Source organism: Periplaneta americana, chromosome 3, assembly GCF_040183065.1.
Source record: "Periplaneta americana isolate PAMFEO1 chromosome 3, P.americana_PAMFEO1_priV1, whole genome shotgun sequence".
NCBI lineage: Eukaryota > Metazoa > Arthropoda > Insecta > Blattodea > Blattidae > Periplaneta > Periplaneta americana.
In genome coordinates this window covers 113,138,921-113,161,339 of record NC_091119.1, presented here as the reverse complement: position 1 = coordinate 113,161,339, position 22,419 = coordinate 113,138,921, and the positions used below count along the sequence as shown (strand labels likewise).

The 22,419-nt window shown below is 34.2% G+C and overlaps 1 protein-coding gene across 4 annotated transcripts in view; it reads right to left on the bottom strand.

Moving 5' to 3' along the window:
* Window positions 1-1,783: 1,783 nt before the first annotated feature.
* The window catches only part of LOC138696394 (rho guanine nucleotide exchange factor 17), a 348,700-nt gene continuing 328,064 nt past the window's right edge, over window positions 1,784-22,419 (bottom strand). For all 4 annotated transcript variants that reach the window (XM_069821296.1, XM_069821295.1, XM_069821297.1 and 1 more), the window contains exons 14-19: window positions 16,423-16,680; window positions 15,129-15,196; window positions 14,352-14,500; window positions 14,100-14,274; window positions 8,082-8,252; window positions 1,784-2,546 (exon numbers count right to left, since the gene is read on the bottom strand). In XM_069821296.1, coding sequence (XP_069677397.1) covers window positions 2,275-2,546; window positions 8,082-8,252; window positions 14,100-14,274; window positions 14,352-14,500; window positions 15,129-15,196; window positions 16,423-16,680 — 1,093 coding nt within the window. In that variant the 3' untranslated portion in view covers window positions 1,784-2,274. The remainder of the gene's footprint in view (window positions 2,547-8,081; window positions 8,253-14,099; window positions 14,275-14,351; window positions 14,501-15,128; window positions 15,197-16,422; window positions 16,681-22,419) is intronic.

Genomic DNA, 22,419 nt, shown 5'->3' with positions numbered 1-22,419 from the left:
TTAATCCTGAAACTTTGTACAAACATAGATCGAAAAGTTAAAACATTACAGTTATAAAAAAGATTCTGTTGGGTTAGGTTTTCCCCAAGTACTTCATTCTCAAAGTCCCATTCTATCTCCTTTTTTGACATCAGATTCTGCAGCTCCATTCCTTTCCGAGAGCTTTAACTTGGATTTATCATAATCATTAAATTTTCCATGAAAACATGGCGAAATTAACACAATTTCAATATTCGTTGTTCGCAATGATGCATATCAACTAAAGCGTGAAAACATGAAAACACTGTTAAATGCTGAATACCGGTATCACTTGTGAGTGGTTTTAATGTCATTTGTAAGTAGAATTGAGTTCGTAGATATATATGGATTAAGTGGTGGTGTCATCCACAATCAAATAATAATAATAATAATAATATAAAACATTATTATTATTATTATTATTATTATTATTATTATTATTATTGTTATTAATTATGTTTTTATTATCATCATTATTATTATTACCATCATTATTATATTATTATTATTATTATTATTATTATTATTATTATTGATGGTGGTAGTGGAAATAGTTGACATAGTACTATAAAATTTTCTACGCCTAGTAATTTTTCGTACCAATACATTGTTGATACACAGTGTAATATTCATAAAGACTATATCTGGCAAATGATAGTTGAAAAATTACTGAATGCAGGCACGGGAAATTTAATCTAATTTTATTCAAGTTCATTTATGCATGCTTATGAATACAGAGAGTTCCTATGGTGACTGGTCTCAGCTAGTTAAGTTCCATCAACTTAATGATGATAGCTTGGAGTACCCGTTCCGAGGAAGCTAAGCAATAAAGGGTGAAGTGGGACCAGTCTGCGTAAGGAGGCGTGCACTGACAGGTACACTGGCATACCACCACTCACTACCTGCCAACAAATTTTGTTAGGTAGAGGTTGGAGTGGGACCGATCTGCATAGGAACTCTTTGTATATATTACCATACAACCTTATAACCTATAAACCTTTTTTGTCAACATTCTTTATGTCCTCATAGAGCAGAATATTCCTATACACTGCTAGTGCAGTCCACAGAGGATAAGTGTAGCATAGTTTAAACAAAGGAAACAGTGGTGGCTTGTTACAGGGAACAGATCTGCTTTGGCTATACCTATTGCTATAGATAATCTAAAGGAATAGACAAATATAATTTCTAATGGGTCAAGTTCTTTAAATACCGTACTTGGGGACTAAATTAAAAAATGTAAGTAAGGTAACAGAATATATTGATAAGAGAGTACCAGTACATAAATGTCAGGCACATATAAGTAAAACCGACATTTAGTCCATGTTGTCAAACTCTACAAGATCTGCAGTGACTTACGGCTCAGATGATAAATCATTATATTCATGACATTCACAATCTGCAACATTTTCACGTCTCTGAAAAAACGTTATGAGCAGGACTTACAGCTATGAGAGATAGGGCGAAGAAGCAGTAGAAGAAGAGAAAAATATCTTAAGATTTGTAAAATCCAAGTAGGTGGCATGATTAGAGCATTTTTAAGAAATTGGAAGAAAAAGAGTAACCAAAAATAGAAAGTATGTTAAAATTTAATAAAGGAGATGGAGCGAAAGATGAGGGAAACGATGGATAATGCTGTTAGGAGAAGATCTGAGAGTCATGACAGTAGGATAATAGTTTGAAAAGGTAATTGACAGGAAAAAATTGAGTCAAATTACAATGGAGGCCAATGTTCACTCTAGTATGTGAAGCCGAGAAACAAAAAATCTTAAAAAAAAAAAAAATACATGTTTCGAAATTTGGATTTAGCTCTGTCTTCAGATGAGAAGAAAATTACAGACGGACCAATCGAAATTGAAACTGTCAGTTATAATAGTTCTAGTAAGTGTATTCCCCATCTCCTGCCCGACCACAAGGTAGACTGATTTTAAATACATCTACAACAATACAGGTAGTCCAAAGCAAACCCTCTCCCAGGGAAAATGGAGTGCTCAAAATATCTGCTAGGGTTTCAAATCTGTTTGTTGCACTGTATTGTATATAATAGTATATATATGTTTGGAATTTGCAACAATACATAGACATTGCATTCCAACTATAAAATGCACGTTTAGCTGCAAAGCATATGATTCACGAGTTCCTTTGTATTTGTTTCACATCGTCGTTGTCTTAAAATGTATCTCACTTGGATATGTAAACGGACGCGGTTCACATTTCACACTAAGAGTGTCTGTAAGCAGTCAACGGGCGCACCGCACTTCAAACGTGCCACAGCAGTAGGTGGTTGGTCGAGTCCTCCCTACCCGCCACCTCCGACACACTCGACGTGCGGAAGTCCTCATAGCCGTCACCACCTGAGATCACCAGTAGCTTCACGTTGCTGTTGCTAGAGCTCTGCAGGTCGGTCTTGCTCTTCAGTGAGTATCGGTGATGTGTGCTTGGCCTCACCATCAGGCCCTCGCTACTTTGCGAAGGAACCGTCTCTACAAACGTCAGGAACCGGACATGACCCGTGTGTCCGTGAGGAACTCCTGCAAAGACAAATTATTATTAACGTAAAATCTAAAGAACTTAAATTTTCATCAAATTAATTACCATAAATGTATTCTTTATACACAATGTGAATAAATACGGAATGTCTGATGTAGGCCTATTACTTACAGTATTCACAGATATCCTTGACTATCATCAACATCATTATAATAATCAGTTCAAAAGCACAAACGAACCAAAATTTATAAAACTCTTGCTCGGCCAATTTTGTCTTATGGATGCGAGACATGGACAATTAAAAAACCAGACTCCTCAAGAATAACTGCTGCAGAAATGAAGTTCATGAAGCGTATAGCAGGAATAACAAAATGGAATCATAAATGGACTAAAGAAATCCTGAAAGAACTTCAAATAGTACCAGCTTTACAACATAAACAAACAACGGCAAAATTGGAAAAAAAAAAATTAGAATAGACAAAGGACACATTCTTAAACAAATCTTGCAATATATAACGTATTGTATTATCAAAGGTTCTTTGCAATTGATAAATAATAATGATAATGGGGATGTTGATAGTAAGAGAGTGACAATGTTCAAGAATATGGGCAACAAAGTTTCAAATTTTGCCAAATTTTATTAAGATTTTCAAGTATCCCAAACTCAAGTGCATTTATAACAAGGGAAGAGCGTTGGTACGTTTAACCAAAGGTCCCGGGTTCGATGCTTGGCCCCGGAACAATTTTTCCCTCGAAATTGTTCAAATCAACTTTACAGGGAGTTATACCTGAAAGCTTGATTTGCAGTTGGTATGTCCATTGTAATATTTTAATATGTTAATCAAACTAATTTATTAATTTTAATTGACACAATTAATAATCAGCAAACTAAGAGTTAAAGTACTGACACACAAACATAAATATCAAGATTTTGTTTTGATAACTTTTAGACAACACATATTGGTGCTGGCAACAATGCAGTTCATTTTTTTAACATGACGTGTTCATCTTCCTATTTGGCTCTATTTATCACATCTAGTCTATTTTTAGCATAGCCATAAAACTCAGTGTATGACATGTTAAAATTTAGTTTCACACCCATTTCTGCTTTCAACTGATTATTTATCACTTAATCTTTTTATCGTGTCTGTGAACTAAAACTAAAAAGCCCTCACATTTGGCCAGCACATTGAAAACAGACACTGATAAAATAAAAGAAATTAACTTTAAAAATTCCTTATATTTTGGAGTTTTTTAAAGAATTTCTTTTCTAGATCATAATCATTGAGAGCATCTAGTGAAATTTTAAGAATAGAAATACCTTTATGCAATTTATCTACATAATTATTGTACTGAAGAACATTTATCCAATATTTCTAGGTCACTCCATGTGAGTAGAATTTCCAAGACAAAACAGATATTTAAAAAAATAAAACTGACAACTCAAAATTATACTATTTTAAAAATGTTGTATTAGAGCTCAGTCAAAAAGAAAAGATGCATTTGACTAAAAATTCTGTCTCATCAATGCTCAAAAAATGTTGCAGCATCTTCTGGAATTTATATGAAGGATTCCAGAGATTTGAGGGATTGAAAGCATTCAGAATCGAGAAAATTTAGGATTCATCCCACCACATGTAAAAAGAAACATAATTATTAATAATATTTGTATATAGACCTACACAATTTTAAATAAACTTACTGTACTCACTAAAATCTCAAATCTCAACTTAGCATCGAAATTCCTATTAATGTAGTAGGCAAAAAAATGACATAAAACTGACAACACCGAATTCAATCGAATATGGCATTCAATATTATAACTCCCTACCAATAGAAATAAAAAATATACTGGAATTACGTCAATTTAAAAAGCATAATATTTAGGCTATACTTCGACGTAAGTTTATTTAGTTCTCAATAAGTTAAATTTACTTGATTATTTTATTATTCGTGGCTAAAACTAATAGAATTTTCTGTAATTAAACATACATGTATGTGTGTGCATTACATAGACACATCTATAATATAACAGCCAGCGGTTACTACCACATCATAGAGAGCCTTCAAACAGACATTCATACATGAATTTGCAGCCATGCATGGTGACTGGAAGCGCGCTGTTTGCCAGAAGAGTCGGATATTCATAGCACCTTAAGTCAAGTGTATATATTGCTCATGCAAACTACAATTACAATAACTACCTACCTTTGTCATAGAAGATGTTGCAAATGCTGTTTTTGTGCTGCCATACATCTGACACCTTTTAAGAAAATTTTCATTAACACGCATTAGTTATTCTTCTGAAATTGCTGCTGAAATTCTTCTGAATTCCCTCTAATATTGTCTTTCAGTTCTTCTAACATATGCAGGTTATTCCGATACATTTTTATGTTATTAATAAATAAAAATAGAAATAGCATATGGTATTAAAAGAATATCCACTGTAAGATCTCGAAATTAATGTGGCTGATAAAAAATAGACATGTTCCATTTTATTTGTTAAGGAATTGCAGCCACGTGTTAATGTGAATAGAGTGGACCAAAAAAATCAATCAATCTTCTTAATGTATCCAGCTGTTTGCTGACAACATAAAGTCCACTATAATCCACTGTAGTGTTTTCAATTTTTGTTTTTCATGAGAAATGAGGGATATTTTTTTTAGTTGGTTATTTAACGACACTGTGTCAACTACTAGGTTAACATCGATGAGATTGGTGATAGCGAGATGGTATTTGGCGAAATGAGGCCGAGGATACACCATTGATTACCTGGCATTCATCTTACGGTTGGGGAAAACCTCGGAAAAAACCCAACCAATAATCAGCCCAAGCGGGGATCGAATCCGCAAGGGGTATTTTGATCGGTGTTCATTATAGATCCCTGTTGCTAGTAGCCAGAGTTGGGGTGTAGTCAATATATACTGCAGGGCTGTATCTTCTGCAACGGGTACTGATGATTTTAATTTACTTCTTTTGTGATTTATGGATGGACAGTATAGAAGAATGTGTTCCAGATCTTCATCATGATTATTACACCACAGACAAGTAGGATTATCAGAAATGTGAAATCGGTGTAGGTACAATTGAGTGACAATGTGACCTGTTCTGGCTCTTGTTAAAAATGTTTGAACATGTCTGAGCAAGTTTTTGTACATTTCCAGGTCATTTGGTTTCTTTTTGTACAGACTAAAATTTTTCCTTTGTCAGAAGAGAGTCAATTGTTGATCCATAGGTTTATAAAATGAGACTTTACTGAAGCAAAAGCACTGGATAGAGATATCACTTGAAGGGGTCTTGGTTGCAAATATATTGCCTGTTTTGCAATATTATCGACTTTCTCGTTTCCAGGTATACCGCAGTGACTAGGTATCCATTGAAATGTTATTTCCTTTTGGAGTTTTTTTAGTTTACTTAGTTGTTTCTGAATTGGAATAATTCTATGTGTGTATAGGTTTGGTACATATTTAATTATATTAAATATAGCCCCCTTGAAGTCGTTAAGTACGCAAATAGATTTTTCAGAAATTTGAGTAACACACTGAAGAGCAACATCAATAGCTAACAATTCAGTGTCAAGACTGGAGGAGGATGATCATGGGATGAAATAACTTTCTTGATATTTTGGAATATAATACCCTGCTCCTGATGTCCCATTATTAGGATTTAGAGATCCATCTGTATAAATTTGAAGGTGATCCTTATACATGCTGCAGAGTAGCTCCATGGCATCTAACTTAAGAATGTATGGAGGATCATTTTTGGAATTATTTTCTGGAATTTGTATGCTACAGTATGTTCTGGAATCACCCATTTCCATGGAGGAATTTCGTTCACAACTAGAGTTTTAGCAATGTGTGTGTCTCTGATATAGATTGGTATTTCTTCTTTGTTTATTTGTGAGTAGAGTAAATTTCTGCAATTGGGTGTTGGATAATATTAACAATTTTATTGCTCTATTGATCAATATTTAATTTTTTCACCGATGAAGCAACGTTTTATTTACATTGTCACGTAGCAACAAAAAATAATAGATACTGGAGTGCAGAAAAACCCAATCTTGTACACTAAATGCCACTGCATGACCAAAAAATTGGTGTATGATACACAATGATTGCTTACAGAATTACAGGGTCTAGATTTTTTAAATGCCGTGAATGCACAGAAGTAAAGGGCTAATATAACCACACCATTCCTAGAAGAATTAACTGACATTGAATGTACACAGGCATTTTTTCAAAACACTCTGCTACAGCACATACAGCTGATCTCTCGTTAGGATTAATTGTGGAAATTTTTTAAGATAGGGTCATCAGTTGGGAATATGGACAGTGCGATTCCCATATCTTATTGTATGCTATTTCTGTTTATGGGAGAACTTAATTAATGAATAAAATGAAGTGTATCGAAATAACCAACATACGTTGGAAGAACTGAAAGACAATACAGTATAAGAAGGGAAATTGCAGAAATTTCACAGTGTTCTGCCCAAGGGAATGTCTTACACCACAAACTCAGCATTCTACAGTCTTTCCTATTTTCTATCTTCCTCTTACTTTCCACATACAATCCATGTATCTGAATGTTGTCTATCATCTGATATCTTCTTCTGCCCTGAATTTTTCTTCCATTCACCATTCCTTCCAGTGCATCCTTCAGCAGGAAGCTTCTTCTCAATCAGTGACCCAGCCAATTACTTTTTCTCTTCCTGATCAGTTTCAACATTATTCTTTCTTCAAAGAAGAACTTACTCATGGCTTTTAAGGAACCCGCAGGTTCATTGCCACCCTCACGTAAGCCTGCCATCAGTCCCTATCCTGAGCCAGATTAATTCTACACTCATACCTCACCTCCCTCAAATCCATTTCAATATTATCCTCCCAACTACGTCTTGGCCTCCCCAAAGGTCTTTTTCCCTCCAGCCTCTCAACTAACACTCTATATGCATTTCTTGATTCGTCCATACGTGCTACATGCCCTGCTCATCTCAAAAGTCTGGATTTAATGTTCCTAATTATGTCAGGTGAAGAATACAATGCGACAAGTTCTGCATTGTGTAACTTTCTCCATTCTCCTGTAACTTCATCCCACTTAGCCCCAGATATTTTCCTAAGCACCTTATTCTCAACACCCTTAACCTCCCAAAGTGAGAGAGAACTAATGCGTGTTAATGTAATATTTTTGCAAAAGATATGAGAGATGTGTGGCAGCACAAGGACATCATTTTCCACATCTTCTATAACAAAAGTAGGTGGTCATTGTAATTGTAATTTCATGAGCGATCTATGTGCGTGATTTAAAGGCTATGAATATCAGACTCTGCTGGTAAACAAAGTGTTCCCAGCCACTACATGCACACTCACAAATGAACATCTATTTGAAGGCTCTGTATGTACTACTAAGAGGAAAACAGTTGCTCATTAAGGGCCATTTTCATAATTAAAAAATATTAATTAAATTTAGAATGTGTAGTTTTAATGCACATCTGACTATTTTTAAGTGCATACTGTATGCATGTTCGTACGGTTTTTAGTGCATATGAATCAGGTCTCCACTGATAGCCTAAGTGTGCTTACCTGTGGCATTGGGTATATTGGCTAGCTTAGTAGTAGCAGAAGAAATGTGCGGTAGTGGCATTGTCAGAATGACTCCTGCACTGGTGCCGATCCAGAGCAGGTCCTTGCATGCTAACAATGATGTCACTCGTAGACACGCCGCCTTGTGTTGCCGGATTATGTCATCACAACCTGCACAGAAATGTACATATGTCAGATTATAGATACTCACTTCAAATTAAGAACAATGACTACATAGCAACAGCAAACGACGTAGAATTTCGTTTCCAATAGATCATTCTGATCTCTGCAATTAAAGGAACATATACCCAGAACTATTATTTTACTGTAATATAGTATACATTAAGATTCTGTTATATATCAGTCTCTTTAAACTATTTAAAAATATCACAATTACTAAACAAAAATGTTAACAACTGTGAATAATGTTACCAGATTTTCCCGTCAGGAATCTAGGACAGGTGATGATATTGCGTACTTAACGTGACTACACATTTGAGTTAATTCAATTTGTAATATAAATAATTTCATCTGTTTTATGTATTTCAACTATAGTCACGTCGCTGTTATTTCCGGCATGACTCCTCCTCTTTGCTTATGCCTTAGGAAGTGACGGCTCTATAAAGTCTAGGTAGGTAGTATCATTCACCATTTTTGTTCTTTGTTGCCGAGCTACCAGATGAGGAATCTATTTGCCACACCATTAAACATTATCGTAGTTTCTATGATAATAAATCAATCGCACTGTAATTGAGCAAATAATTGAGCGGCAAATAAGTCCTCGTGTGCTTTTTGCAAATGCCAACGAAAAAGTCAAAATGGCGGGCAATTATATTAAGTATTTATCGAGCCTTAGAAAGTGCATAACGTCATCAACAGCGAATGACAAGACTTACAGGTTTAAATGTAGCTGATCTGCAATGTGTTTGGCTGCCGGAAATAAGAGTGACAGGGCTATAATTATATAGGGCATAAACTTTTAATTTTATTACATTTTTTCTAGATTATGAAATTTCCTTTGAATTATTGATAAAGTCTGGAAAAATAATGTCATATTACAACTTGATCTATACAAAAAAATGCATGATACAGTGTGTAAATCCTATCAATAATAAATCAACTTCCAAAGAGAGTAAAGAATAAAGATATGCTACTGTTTAATATCTAATACATACTATAGTATTATCATTTTTATTTCAATACAACCAAATAGGAGGCATCAGGCAGCATTAACAACGGCATAGAACATAGATTGGATGGAGTCTTGAAAAAATGAGTAAGGATTTTAAAAATAATTTTATATAAATGAACAAGAAATTATATTTTTCCAATATCTTTTATATTCTGGGACAAATATAATTCAATCCAGGACGCAGGACACATCATTAAAATCCAGATCAATTCTGGGAAGTCTAGGACGTCTGGGAATCCTTACTGGGAATCCATTATTCTCAATAATAATTTTAGTAAAAACATCGGTGTTGTGAAGATGATACATATGAGTTGGCCAGTCACGTGACGGATCTGGCTGTGGCAGCCAGAGCTCTTACTCCTAAGCAGTCTGATAAAACATCTACGCAACTGAAATCACTAACTTTGTAATGATTCTGACAATTACAGTAACAATTATAATGAAAATAAGCACGTAGGCCTACCACATCACAGGAGATGTTGGAAATGTCCTCCTCCTGCATCAATATATATCTCTGGTATGTTTTTAGGAAATTTTCTTTCACGCACATTAATTCAGCTTCCAAAATAGAGTTAATTTCTCTCCAAATATCATCTTTCAATTCTTCTAATGTGTGGGGTTTGAACTATACACTTCACTTTCCAAGCTCCTCCATAAAAGAAACACTTTTAACACGTATACACTCAATTCATCACTTTCGAACTCGAAGCAATCTTCTGTAAGACTGAGGAAGGAACAAAAGTAAGCCAAAGTCGCAGAGCTGCAAGTTTAATCACCAGGCTGCCATGGCACGTCAACTAGCCAACTCATAGCCTACGTGAAAAGCACTGTACTTTCTCATTATAAGTTTTACACGTTCCATCATAATCCAGTTATGTTATGTTGCGAATATTATTCTTAAATTATCATTCGAAATACTAGTATATACACAAATGAACTCATTTATCATACAATCTTGTGGCGACTCTAGTGGTAATGAAATAGTGACACATCATGGTCCCTCGAAACATGAAAATAAAAGGAAAATAGTTATTTGTTGATAAAAGCTATATAACAGTGTTAAAAAAGCAGAGTAAACTTTATGAACAGCCATCCCCCTCGGCAACTGCTCGCTCTGAACTGACTGTCACACAACAAGCCTTGCTTACAGCCTGCTTATGTGCACACATCTTAGCAGAAGAAGACGAGAGAATAATAGTTTGATTTTCAGTTCAGTTTGTGACAATTATTAATGTTAGACCTCTCCATGATAAAGGGCTCCAGGCAAAATCTGTAATTTGACGCCCACATCAAAATTTGAGGTAGCACAATGGATCAGTGCAAGGGGCTTGTCCCACCCTCCGCATCTAATCTACACCATACCATCCATAGTGGTCTGTTTAGCCATGAATCTCTTAGAATTTGTGATACGTAATACTAGATTGTTTCTGATTTTAGATGCCAGTGGTGTAATTCACAAAAATATGACGATGATTTACAAATGAATTTGTTTTTTACTTACTTACTGGCTTTTAAGGAACCCGGAGGTTCTTTGCCGCCCTCACATACGCCCGCCATTGGTCCCTATCTGAGCAAAATTAATCCATTCTCTATCATCATATCCCACCTCCCTCAAATCCATTTTAATATTATCTTCCCATCTACGTCTCGGCCCCCCCAAAGGTCTTTTTCCCTCCGGCCTCCCAATTAACACTCTATATGCATTTCTGGATTCGCCCATACGTGCTACATGCCGTGCCCATCTCAAACGTCTGGATTTAATGTTTCTAATTATGTCAGGTGAAGAATATAATGCGTGCAGTTCTGTGTTATGTAACTTTCTCCATTCTCCTGTAACTTCATCCCTCTTAGCCCCAAATATTTTCCTAAGCACCTTATTCTCAAACACCCTTAATCTCTGTTCCTCTCTCAAAGTGAGAGTCCAAGTTTCACAACCATACAGAACAACCGGTAATATAACTGTTTTATAAATTCTAACTTTCAGATTTTTCGACAGCAGACTGGATGATAAAAGTTTCTCAACCGAATAATAACAGGCATTTCCCATATTTATTCTGCGTTTAATTTCCTCCCGAGTATCATTTATATTTGTTACTGTTGCTCCCAGATATTTGAACTTCTCCACCTCTTCAAAAGATAAATTTCCAATTTTTATATTTCCATTTCGTACAATATTCTGGTCACGAGACAACCATATACTTTGTCTTTTCGAGATTTACTTCCAAACCTATCTCTTTACTTGCTTCCAGTAAAATTCCCGTATTTTCCCTAATCGTTTGTGGATTTTCTCCTAACATATTCACGTCATCCGCATAGACAAGCAGCTGATGTAACCCGTTCAATTCCAAACCCTCTCTGTTATCCTGGACTTTCCTAATGGCAAACTCTAGAGCAAAGTTAAAAAGTAAAGGTGATAGTGCATCTCCTTGCTTTAGCCCACAGTGAATTGGAAACGCAGCTGATAGAAACTGACCTATACGAACTCTGCTGTACGTTTCACTGAGACACATTTTAATTAATCGAACTAGTTTCTTGGGAATACCAAATTCAATATGAATATCATATAAAACTTCTCTCTTAACCGAGTCATATGCCTTTTTGAAATCTATGAATAACTGATGCACTGTACCCGTATACTCCCATTTTTTCTCCATTATCTGTCGAATACAAAATATCTGGTCAATAGTTGATCTATTACGCCTAAAACCACATTGATGATCCCCAATAATTTCATCTACATATGGAGTTAATCTTCTCAAAAGAATATTGGACAAAATTTTGTACGACGTCAACAAAAATTTGTTTTTTGACTAACACTAATAATAAAAATTGCACTAGTATTCTGTAAGAATTCATTCACACTTATATTTTATTACTCTATACTTATTAGCTACAAATAACGCTTTTATTATTTTCTTTTTTCTTCACTAAAGTATGCATCTTAGCAACTTACTTTTATTTTATAGGCCTATAGATATTTCAACCAGTGCAGTGAAGAGAAGGTGTAATACATCTGGACCAATATCAATTACTAACTACATTGCTTAATTAATTAACTATGACGTCATTAATTAATAACAAATAATGTATTTGCTAATGTACCTCCAGTACTTGTACGGGTATAATATTTTGTGGAACAGGAAAATACAACTCCATACCATACAGAAACTTGAATTTTTAACTTGCAAATTATTACTGCACTAGCCGTACCCATGCGCTCCGCTGCCCCATTAGAAATAAATATAAAGTAATTACATAATTAAAATAGGACATTTGATCCAGGGAACATTCGTGTTTGATAGAAGGATAAATCGTTTAATATGTTACTTAATTTAAATTGCATCCAAATAATTAAAATGCGATCATTTTGGTCCAGAGACACTCATTTGGTGCAATGACAATTCCTTTAACATGTTTCTTAATTTTTATTACATGCAACCATAGTTTAATGAAGATTGACATCATTTAGATTTAATGTATATATTTTGTTTCACTTGTTACACGTTTTCATTGAATTACGGTAATAACTTAATTTTAACTCTTGTTTTCTACGTATTCAGTAAATGGCACTTGGCCCACTATGGTTGTGAACCCTTCAAATAACTTAAATTATATTATATTATATTATATTATATTATATTATATTATATTATATTATATTATATTATATTATATTATATTATATTATATTATATTATATATTATATCAGACGTTACTGTAATAACATTATAGCATTATGTCCATCTAGAGAAACTACACTTTCCAATGGTGAAATTATAATTAATTATACAAATCGGTTAATTTAGCTTCCGATATTACTTCATACAAACACAGAAACATTCTCTGTGTAGGCTATATTTCATAGCTTTCGATTGTTGCTGTCCAAGGCCCCTTTAGACGAAGTCATTTGTTTTTTAATTCATTACACGGCCTTAGATGGCAGTTAGTTTAATTTTAAAACTCATTTATCTCATTAAATATCAGTCCTATCAACATTTTTCAAGGTATAAAACTTATCGATAATTATTTTTAAAGAAACTTTTGTTATGTAACATTTTTCACAAAAATCAATAATAAGCGAGATATTTCGATTTATTTAATTCAGGCCCCCTTATAACCCCTCTTTTAAATAATGTATTTTGAATGCCATATAGCCTAAAATCTAAGTTACAACGAACTTAATTTATATTCCAATTTTCATCGAAATCCGTTCAGCCATTATCGCGTGAAAAGGTAACAAACATACAGACAGACAGACAGACAGACAGACAGACATACAAACAAAAATTTCAAAAAAGCGATTTTCGGTTTCAGGGTGGTTAATTATATATGTTAGGACCAATTATTTTTGGAAAATCGAAAATTACCAGAAAAATTTCAGCTACAGATTTATTATTAGTATAGATATCAGTACTTTTGTGAAATAGGGCACAGGCAGCAAATCCCAGAGGCTAGTCTGCAGAATTGTCTGTAGGAAACGTAAGTGGACGAAATAATGGCCCATTAAGAACTTTGTTTATGACATTACTTGGCTGACTGAATATCGTAAGTTAGTTCCCCCTCCCTCCACCCACGCCACAAATTTCCACCACTCATGACTGTATATAAACTCACAATGCTTGGGTTCAATGGCAAGTACTGAAACCACTATCCTATCGAGGACAACAACTCACTGTATATAAATTGTCAGTGTTTATTTTATAATGTTGACTGTGGCCATAATCATATAAGTCGATGCCAACTGTATAACTGGTTGGAAATGACAGAAACTTGGAAGAAACTAAATTATTTTGGGAATATTTTGTCGTCTAATACAATGACTTACTAGCCAGCATCTTGGTGACGGCAGGGGCCACGTTGACGTCACAAAGGAATTCGTAGGACGTGGCATGAAACAGCCTGATTACAGCCGAGTTCTGCAGAGAGATCCAGACTCCGAGCCCCGACAGCGCCATGCACGTCACAGCCCGCCCACTGTCTGAGTTCACTTGGAATGAATGCTGCACAGCAAACAACACTTCTCAAAATCACATCAACAGTACTCACACGTTCACAGTTTAGTGGGCGTGGTTCTTACCTCCACCTCCAATGAAGCAGTGTTGAGTATCTTGATTGCATTGTGGCAGCCACACCACAACTTGCCTGCAATGGGCAGCATGCGTGTCACCGGCATCGCTGCTGTCCCCACAGACACTGTGTATGGGTCAGTCGTGTTCCAGCCACCAGCTGCAAACAAGCACATGTTTTATAACAAGGAGTTCACACTCTCTTTAGGTTACACTCGGTCAAGATTCACTTACTCTTGCAAAGACCACTTCCACTTGCTCTTGCTTGATATAGCTCATCTGACCAAGCATGCAGTAAGTGTAGGCTTGCCTTGCTCAAGCAGTGTCTACTATGATATTTTTTCTATTTCAAATCCCAGCAAGGACTTCGTGAATTAATTAACTCTACCGAAAAGAAAAGGATTCTGCAAATATTAAATAATGATTTATTTATTTCGCCACTTCAATTTTCATCTATATTTTAGGCACCTGTAACCTTTATTTTTGGAAGTACGAAATATACCAGTACTTATATTCTTCTCTTTTTGTTTTTTTAGTAGAAAATGTTAATTCAGAAACATTCTTACATTTAAGTGCTTAGGTACTTATTTTATAACCTTTATTGGGAAAGTCAAATAACAAAGGCATAAATAACTTGATAAATTAAATAAATAGGTAGTAGTGTTAATGTTCTAATAGCTCCTTCAGCTTCTATTTAAAAACAGGCAAATATCTCACATGCTATGTGCAAGAGACTTGAGAAAAGAGTAAAGCATTTTCCCAACTATTGATTGTTCAACCATACTTACTATGATCCCGCACATACACTGTGATGTCACCATTTGCCAGAGACACAAATACTCTGTTGTCCAGGTAACTGCAACAACAAAGCAAAACTCAGCTTATAAGTTCCGAATTACTAGAATGTTTAACCTCCTGCTTTCTCTGAGACATTACAGCATTTTCCATAGTAGGCCTCCTATATTGTTCGTCAAATATCTCATAATGCCTACACAGAAAGTTTGTACTATTCAATTTCAGATACTCACTCCATGTCTATATTGTAACAATATATTCTACAGATGACATTGCAATATGCATTCTTAAATACTAAATGAATAGTGCCCTAGATTGAATTGGAGTACATAATATGTTAGGTCAGATTATATCTCCTGTCAGTGTTTACCTTTAGTTATTGTTTATTTAAAATTACTCAAGGATTAACATTTTGTGAAACCGTCATGAAAGGGCAATGAAGAAGTCTGAATAAAATGAATACAAGTCTTACTTGCTACCGATCACAAATGACACAAATCTTAGCAGTCTAAAGCCCAATGCTGCTAAATGTTCCTCACAGATGCTCTGCAATTCATCTAGCATATAACAAATTAATACTGCAAGATGGGTAATATTAATTACATTATCTGCCAAAAAATATTTAAAATCCACCATCTAATAATGCACACATTATTTTCTATTGTATATTAGGAATAGTAGGAACAGTATGTTTTTCTCCAGAAATCTCTTCCTGGCTTTCAAAGGAGGTTATATTGAATGTCTAGAATTCTAGTACAATAACATTATAGGACTCCTATCACAATCTTCCTTCACAAGTTATCAATTCTAAAGTAATTTTCAACAAACAATATAATATAATTTCTTATTGCTCGTTGATATACAGTACCAAAATATTCACACTTCATTCAGGCTCTTTAAAATATGTGAATAATGGGCACGAAATTTTCACACAAGGTAGTTGTTATTATTCACACTTATCTTCTGAAAATCTCCATATACGTCCACATACATCCCAATGATCAACTATTTGTGCGATCTATGTTGATCAACGCCATCCAAAACAAATTAATTAAATTCTGAGGAATCATACTTGGAGCATTCAGGCTATTCTAGATTAGTATTTAATTTGTATCAAATCTAATCAAAATCAAATTCACATTAATTTTTCAGAAGGAACTCACAGACAAGGAAAAAAACAAAGACAAACACATTCACACATAATTATAAGAATGTCCATCTTAAAATGGAACTAGTGTTCTTTAAGAAAACAACGCAGGAACAGAGTGTTCTGCAGTGGGTACCCACATGATGCTGTGGACGGAGGAGCCATGCTGTATCTTGACCTTATTCTTCTTGATGCGGATGTTGTCACTGCAGTTGTATACGTGAATGCAGCCATCCTCCGTGCCCAGCCACATCGTTGGCTGGAGACTGTCTGCATCGTCTGAGGACTCACATGCCAGTGAGTCTGATGCACTTCGTATCCGCTTCTGCTCCTCCTCCACCCCAATGTTAACTGCCGGGCCTTCCTCCCCTTCATCCTCATCCTCACTGGACGAACTACTGCAATTGTATTAACACAGAAAACATGTTAATGTTCCTCGTGAAAGAAAGAAGGAACAACATTAATTCTGTACACTATGTCCTCTCGTCCTTGATTAACGAGTTGTCATTTGTAACCATTAGATTCGTGATTCACAAGTTCAAATGTGCCCAAGGGTAACAGAATTTAGAAGGCAACAAAAATCCTTATTGAGGCTTCCTGGAAATAAAGTAGAGCTAAGAACTTGTTCATGAAAGAGAGGGTTCCAGGAAAATTTGTCACGATATTTCTTGCTCACGTTTCTTGGCCAACTAGATACGTAGATATTTTTCCAGATCTCCGACACTAGTGTGGTGTCTATTACATCAGGCATTATAAATCAAATCTTAGTAAAGATTAGGGGTTACTTAAGATTTCTACAAGGTTAAAACTTACAATAGTAGAACCAGGTTAACAATTTAGGTGTTTAGAAACGTGTAAAGACAACAGGCAGATGCATTTTGAGGTTCACCCCACATTCCAAATCAAATGTAATCTAAGGTACTATAACATAATGTACCGTAATTTAATATACCGGTACCAGTAATTTAATTCAATGCTGTGAACAAATGCAGAAATACAACCCCATACTGTCTTGGACTAAATTAAATGATTGTCTGCCAACAGGCTAACGTATTCAAGAAGCCTCAGTAAGCTATTCTATATGGTTTTCTTTTGTTTTTACAGAGTCGTTTAAAACAGTTACAATTACACTCTTTCATATGCTTTACCTTATTCTTCTTTTTCTTTTCCTGATGATGATAATAATAATAATGATAATAATGATGATGATGATAGTAATAATAATAATAATAATAATAATGATAATAATGATATTATTATTATTATTATTATTATTATTATTTATTTCTTTATTTATTCATTTATTTATTTTAAAAGAAATAAAGGCATCCTATAAAAACTGGCAATGGAACCTGTACAGCAGTATATTCATCAATATCATGACAAATGGCTTCACCATGTCAAGTGTATGCCTAGAACAAGGATTCCATGAGCGATCTTGAACTACAGATCAAGAGGGAAAAGATCATTGGATCACCTTATGAAGAGATGGCGGGAAAACTTTTGTAAACCAAAATGGTCCTTCTAAGACTATCACCTATTAGGAAGATGATTTATTTATCTATCTATCGATAACTGTGTGCTGGACAACAGCAATTGGCCATTAATAATAATAATAATAATAATAATAATAATAATAATAATAATAATAGGTAATGATGATGATGATGATGATGATGATGATGATGGCAGTGAAAGTGAAAGATGATGATGATGATGATGATGATGATGATGATGATGATGATAAACCTAGGTATAGGCAGAGGTGTTTATCAGACAATACATAGATTATCCTTAGCCCTTTTAGCCCAAGGGGACCTTTTGAGCATACATTATGGAATAAATTGCATGCCGATTGTGCTGCTCAGCTAAATCAGTTCCACCATCCATCACACCACACATTCCTTTCTAGCCATAAAATCCATACCAAATCTCTGCTTGTTTCATAGATGTATCTGAGTTATGTCGTCTCTTTCAGGAAGAAAACTAAGGATCCGTGGGGAGGGGGGAGGCTATGGTTGCTATTCTGCCAATCTATGAGTCTAGTCGTCTAGAATCCACTGCCATTCATTCATTCATTCATTCATTCATTCATTCATTTGCTTATAGTTTTCTGCCCAAGAAAATGTCCTTCACTGCAAACTCAGCATTCTCCAATCTTCTCCCTTTTCCGCCTTCTTCTTTTCCTCCACATACGATTCATATTTTATATATATATATATATATATATATATATATATATATATATATATGGTATATTATGTCATCTACCAGTCTTTGGACAAGTTGCGAGGGATGGATGATTGATTCAGTGTCAAACATACGTGATGTCCTACTTTTCGAAAAGGATATTATAATGAAAAGAAAGGAATTGTGAAAAGTAATGGCGGAATGACGAGGGTAGAACGGAATAACCCCAAGAGAAATCCTGATAACTTTGGCTGTGTCCACCACAAATACAACTCTGCCATTGTTGTCATATGAACTCGGATTCACAAGTCAGCGTTCTGCCAACTGAGCTACTAAGGCGACTATTATCAGAATCATCGTCACAATCAAAACCATTCACTACCACCACCACCCATATCACACCGTAACATTTATAGTGGTGACTGCTCTTTATCTGATAATGACGCAGAGCACATTAATGATTTGTTGAATAAAATAACATTTCGTTTTCTCGTTCAAAGTGTGCGATTTTATTTTCTTCATAAAATAATCTTCACAGTTGTGACTAGTTGTACACTCGACACTTAAGAATGTGGCAGCGCCAGTGAAATAGTCATGAAAGACATATTCGTAAATTGCGGGTGACGTATCTTCGTGTAGGATACTGAAATATTAGCACAGTACGAGCTAGTATAGGGTTTCCAGACGTTCTGTAAAATACGAAATCATCCCGTTTTTCGCTAATGTCTCGAGAAAAGTCTTCGGGACAGCTTTCTGTCCCATATTTTAATAATAATAATAATAATAATAATAATAATAATAATAATAATAATACTTACTTATTGGCATTTAAGGAACCCGGGGTTCATTGCCACCCTCACATAAGCCTGCCATTGATCCCTATCCTGAGCAAGATTAATCCAGTCTCTACCATCATATCCCATCTCCCTCAAATCCATTTTAATATTATCTTCCCATCTACGTCTCGGCCTCCCCAAAGGTCTTTTTCCCGCCGGCCTCCCAACTAACACTCTATATGCTTTCTGAATTCGCCCATACGTGCTACATGCCCTGCCCATCTCAAGCGTCTGGATTTAATGTTCCTAATTATGTCAGGTGAAGAATACAATGCGTGCAGCTCTGCGTTGTGTAACTTTCTCCATTCTCCTGTAACTTCATCCCTCTTAGCCCCAAATATTTTCCTAAGCACCTTATTCTCAAACACCCTTAATCTCTGTTCCTCTCTCAAAGTGAGAGTCCAAGCTTCACAACCATATAGAACAACCGGTAATATAACTGTTTTATAAATTCTAACTTTCAGATTTTTTGACAGCAGACTAGATGACAAAGCTTCTCAACCGAATAATAACAGGCATTTCCCATATTTATTCTGCGTTTAATTTCCTCCTGAGTGTCATTTATATTTGTTACTGTTGCTCCAAGATATTTGAATTTTTCCACCTCTTCGAAGGATAAATCTTCAATTTTTATATTTCCATTTCGTACAATATTCTGGTCACGAGACATAATCATATACTTAGTCTTTTCAGGATTTACTTCCAACTCTATCACTTTACTTGCTTCAAATAGAATTTCCGTATTTTCCCTAATCGTTTGTGGATTTTCTCCTAACATATTCACGTCATCCGCATAGACAAGAAGCTGATGTAACCCGTTCAATTCCAAACCCTCTGTGTTATCCTGAACTTTCCTAATGGCATATTCTAGAGCAAAGTTAAAAAGTAGAGGTGACAATGCATCTCCCTGCTTCAGCCCGCAGTGAATTGGAAAAGCATCAGATAGAAACTGGCCTATACGGACTCTGCTGTAAGTTTCACTGAGACACATTTTAATTAATCGAACTAGTTTCTTGGGAATACCAAATTCAATAAGATTATCATATAAAACTTCTTTCTTAACCGAGTCATATGCCTTTTTGAAATCCATGAATAACTGATGTACTGTACCTTTATACTCCCATTTTTTGTCCAATATCTGTCGAATACAAAAAATCTGATCAATAGTCGATCTATTACGCCTAAAACCACACTGATGATCCCCAATAATTTCATCTACATATGGAGTTAATCTTCTCAAAAGGATATTCTACAAAATTTTATACGATGTCAACAAAAGTGATATTCCTCGAAAGTTACTACAGTTAGTCTTGTCCCCTTCTTAAAAATAGGTACGATTATGGACTCCTTCCATTGTTCTGGTACAATTTCCTTTTCCCAAATAGCAAGTACAAGTTTATAAATTTCGCTAGATAATGTGCTTCCACCCTCTTGTATTAATTCTGCTGGAATTTGATCAATACCTGGAGACTTGTACTTTTTCAGATTTTATAATAATAATAATAATAATAATAATAATAATAATAATAATAATAATAATAATAATAATAATAATAATAATGATAGTGATAGTGATAGTGATGATGATAATAATGATAATAATAATAATAATAATAATAATAATAATAAAATAACATGAATACAAATAAGTACAACACATTGTAAACATGAATCCAAACAAGCATACAATTATAAGATTTTAAATTGTGGATCTGTGATGTACAATTCAAATATGACTCCGTCTATTGCAATAGTGTATTGTTAAATGACTGTGAACATGTATGTAACGTAAAAATAGCATATAAATATATTAAAACACTTGTACAACGTTGTCTTGTAATGTATTTAAGCATAAGCCTTATAATTGGCTAGCTTATCATCCATTGTATAGAGTAGAAAATTTTATTTAAATTTGTGGATTTGTAATATATAATATTTTAATTGTGAATTTGTAAGGTGCAATTTAAATTGTGGATTTGTAATGTATAATATTTTAAATTATGAATTTATAGGGTACAGTTTAAATTGTGGATTTGTAATGTATAATATTTTAAATTGTGAAATTGTAAGGTACAATTTAAATTGTGGATTTGTAATACATATTTTTAATTTAAATTTGTGGATTTGTAATGTACAAATTAAATTGTGGATTTGTAATGCATATTTTAAATTTGTGGATTTGTAATGTATAATATTTTAAATTGTGAATTTGTACGGTACAATTTAAATTGTGGATTTGTAATACATATGTTAAATTTTGGATTTGTAAGGTATAATTTAAATTTGATTCTATCTATTACAATAGTGTATTGCTAGATAACTATGAACTATTCTACATATATCAAATTCGATTAATAATATAAACATAGTATGTAATATTGCAACACTTGTACAAAATTTTTCTTATAATGCATTTAGGCATAAGCTTTGTAAATGGCGAGCGGATTGATTCTATATAGTACATAGATAATTTAATTGTGGATTTGTAATGTGTATTTGTAATGTATTAATTAATTGTGGATTTGTAATGTACTTAAGCATAAGATTTATAATTGGCTAGTTGATCATATATTGCGTAGAGTAGATAATTTTTATTTATTTTAATTTTTGGATTGTAATATCTATTTTAACCAACTCTGTATATTGCAATAATGTACTGCTATATGAATATCAACTATGAACTATAAAATATGTAACATAAACATAGCATGTAGTATTGCAAATCTTGTATGCAATGGAACATGCTGTTTTAGCACAATAAAGGAAAAAAAAAATAATAATAATAATAATAATAATGATTTATTTAACCTGGCAGAGTTAAGGCCGTATGGCCTTCTCTAACACTCAACCAGGAGAGAGTTCTAAAAAAAAAAAAAAAAAAAAAAATACAATGTCTATTCTACATTATAAATTACAAATATCGCACTTCATCATTGCATTGTAGATGTGCTACTATGAAGCAATTATTGTGAGTTATTAATTTCTCAAGGCAAGTGATGGCAACACCAAACGTTTAGATGAAGTCTGGGTCGATCGTTTTAAAAGTATTGAAGGAGAATTCTCAAATGTGAAAATGGTAGTGGAGTTCATTATGTGTATCCCTGGAACAAA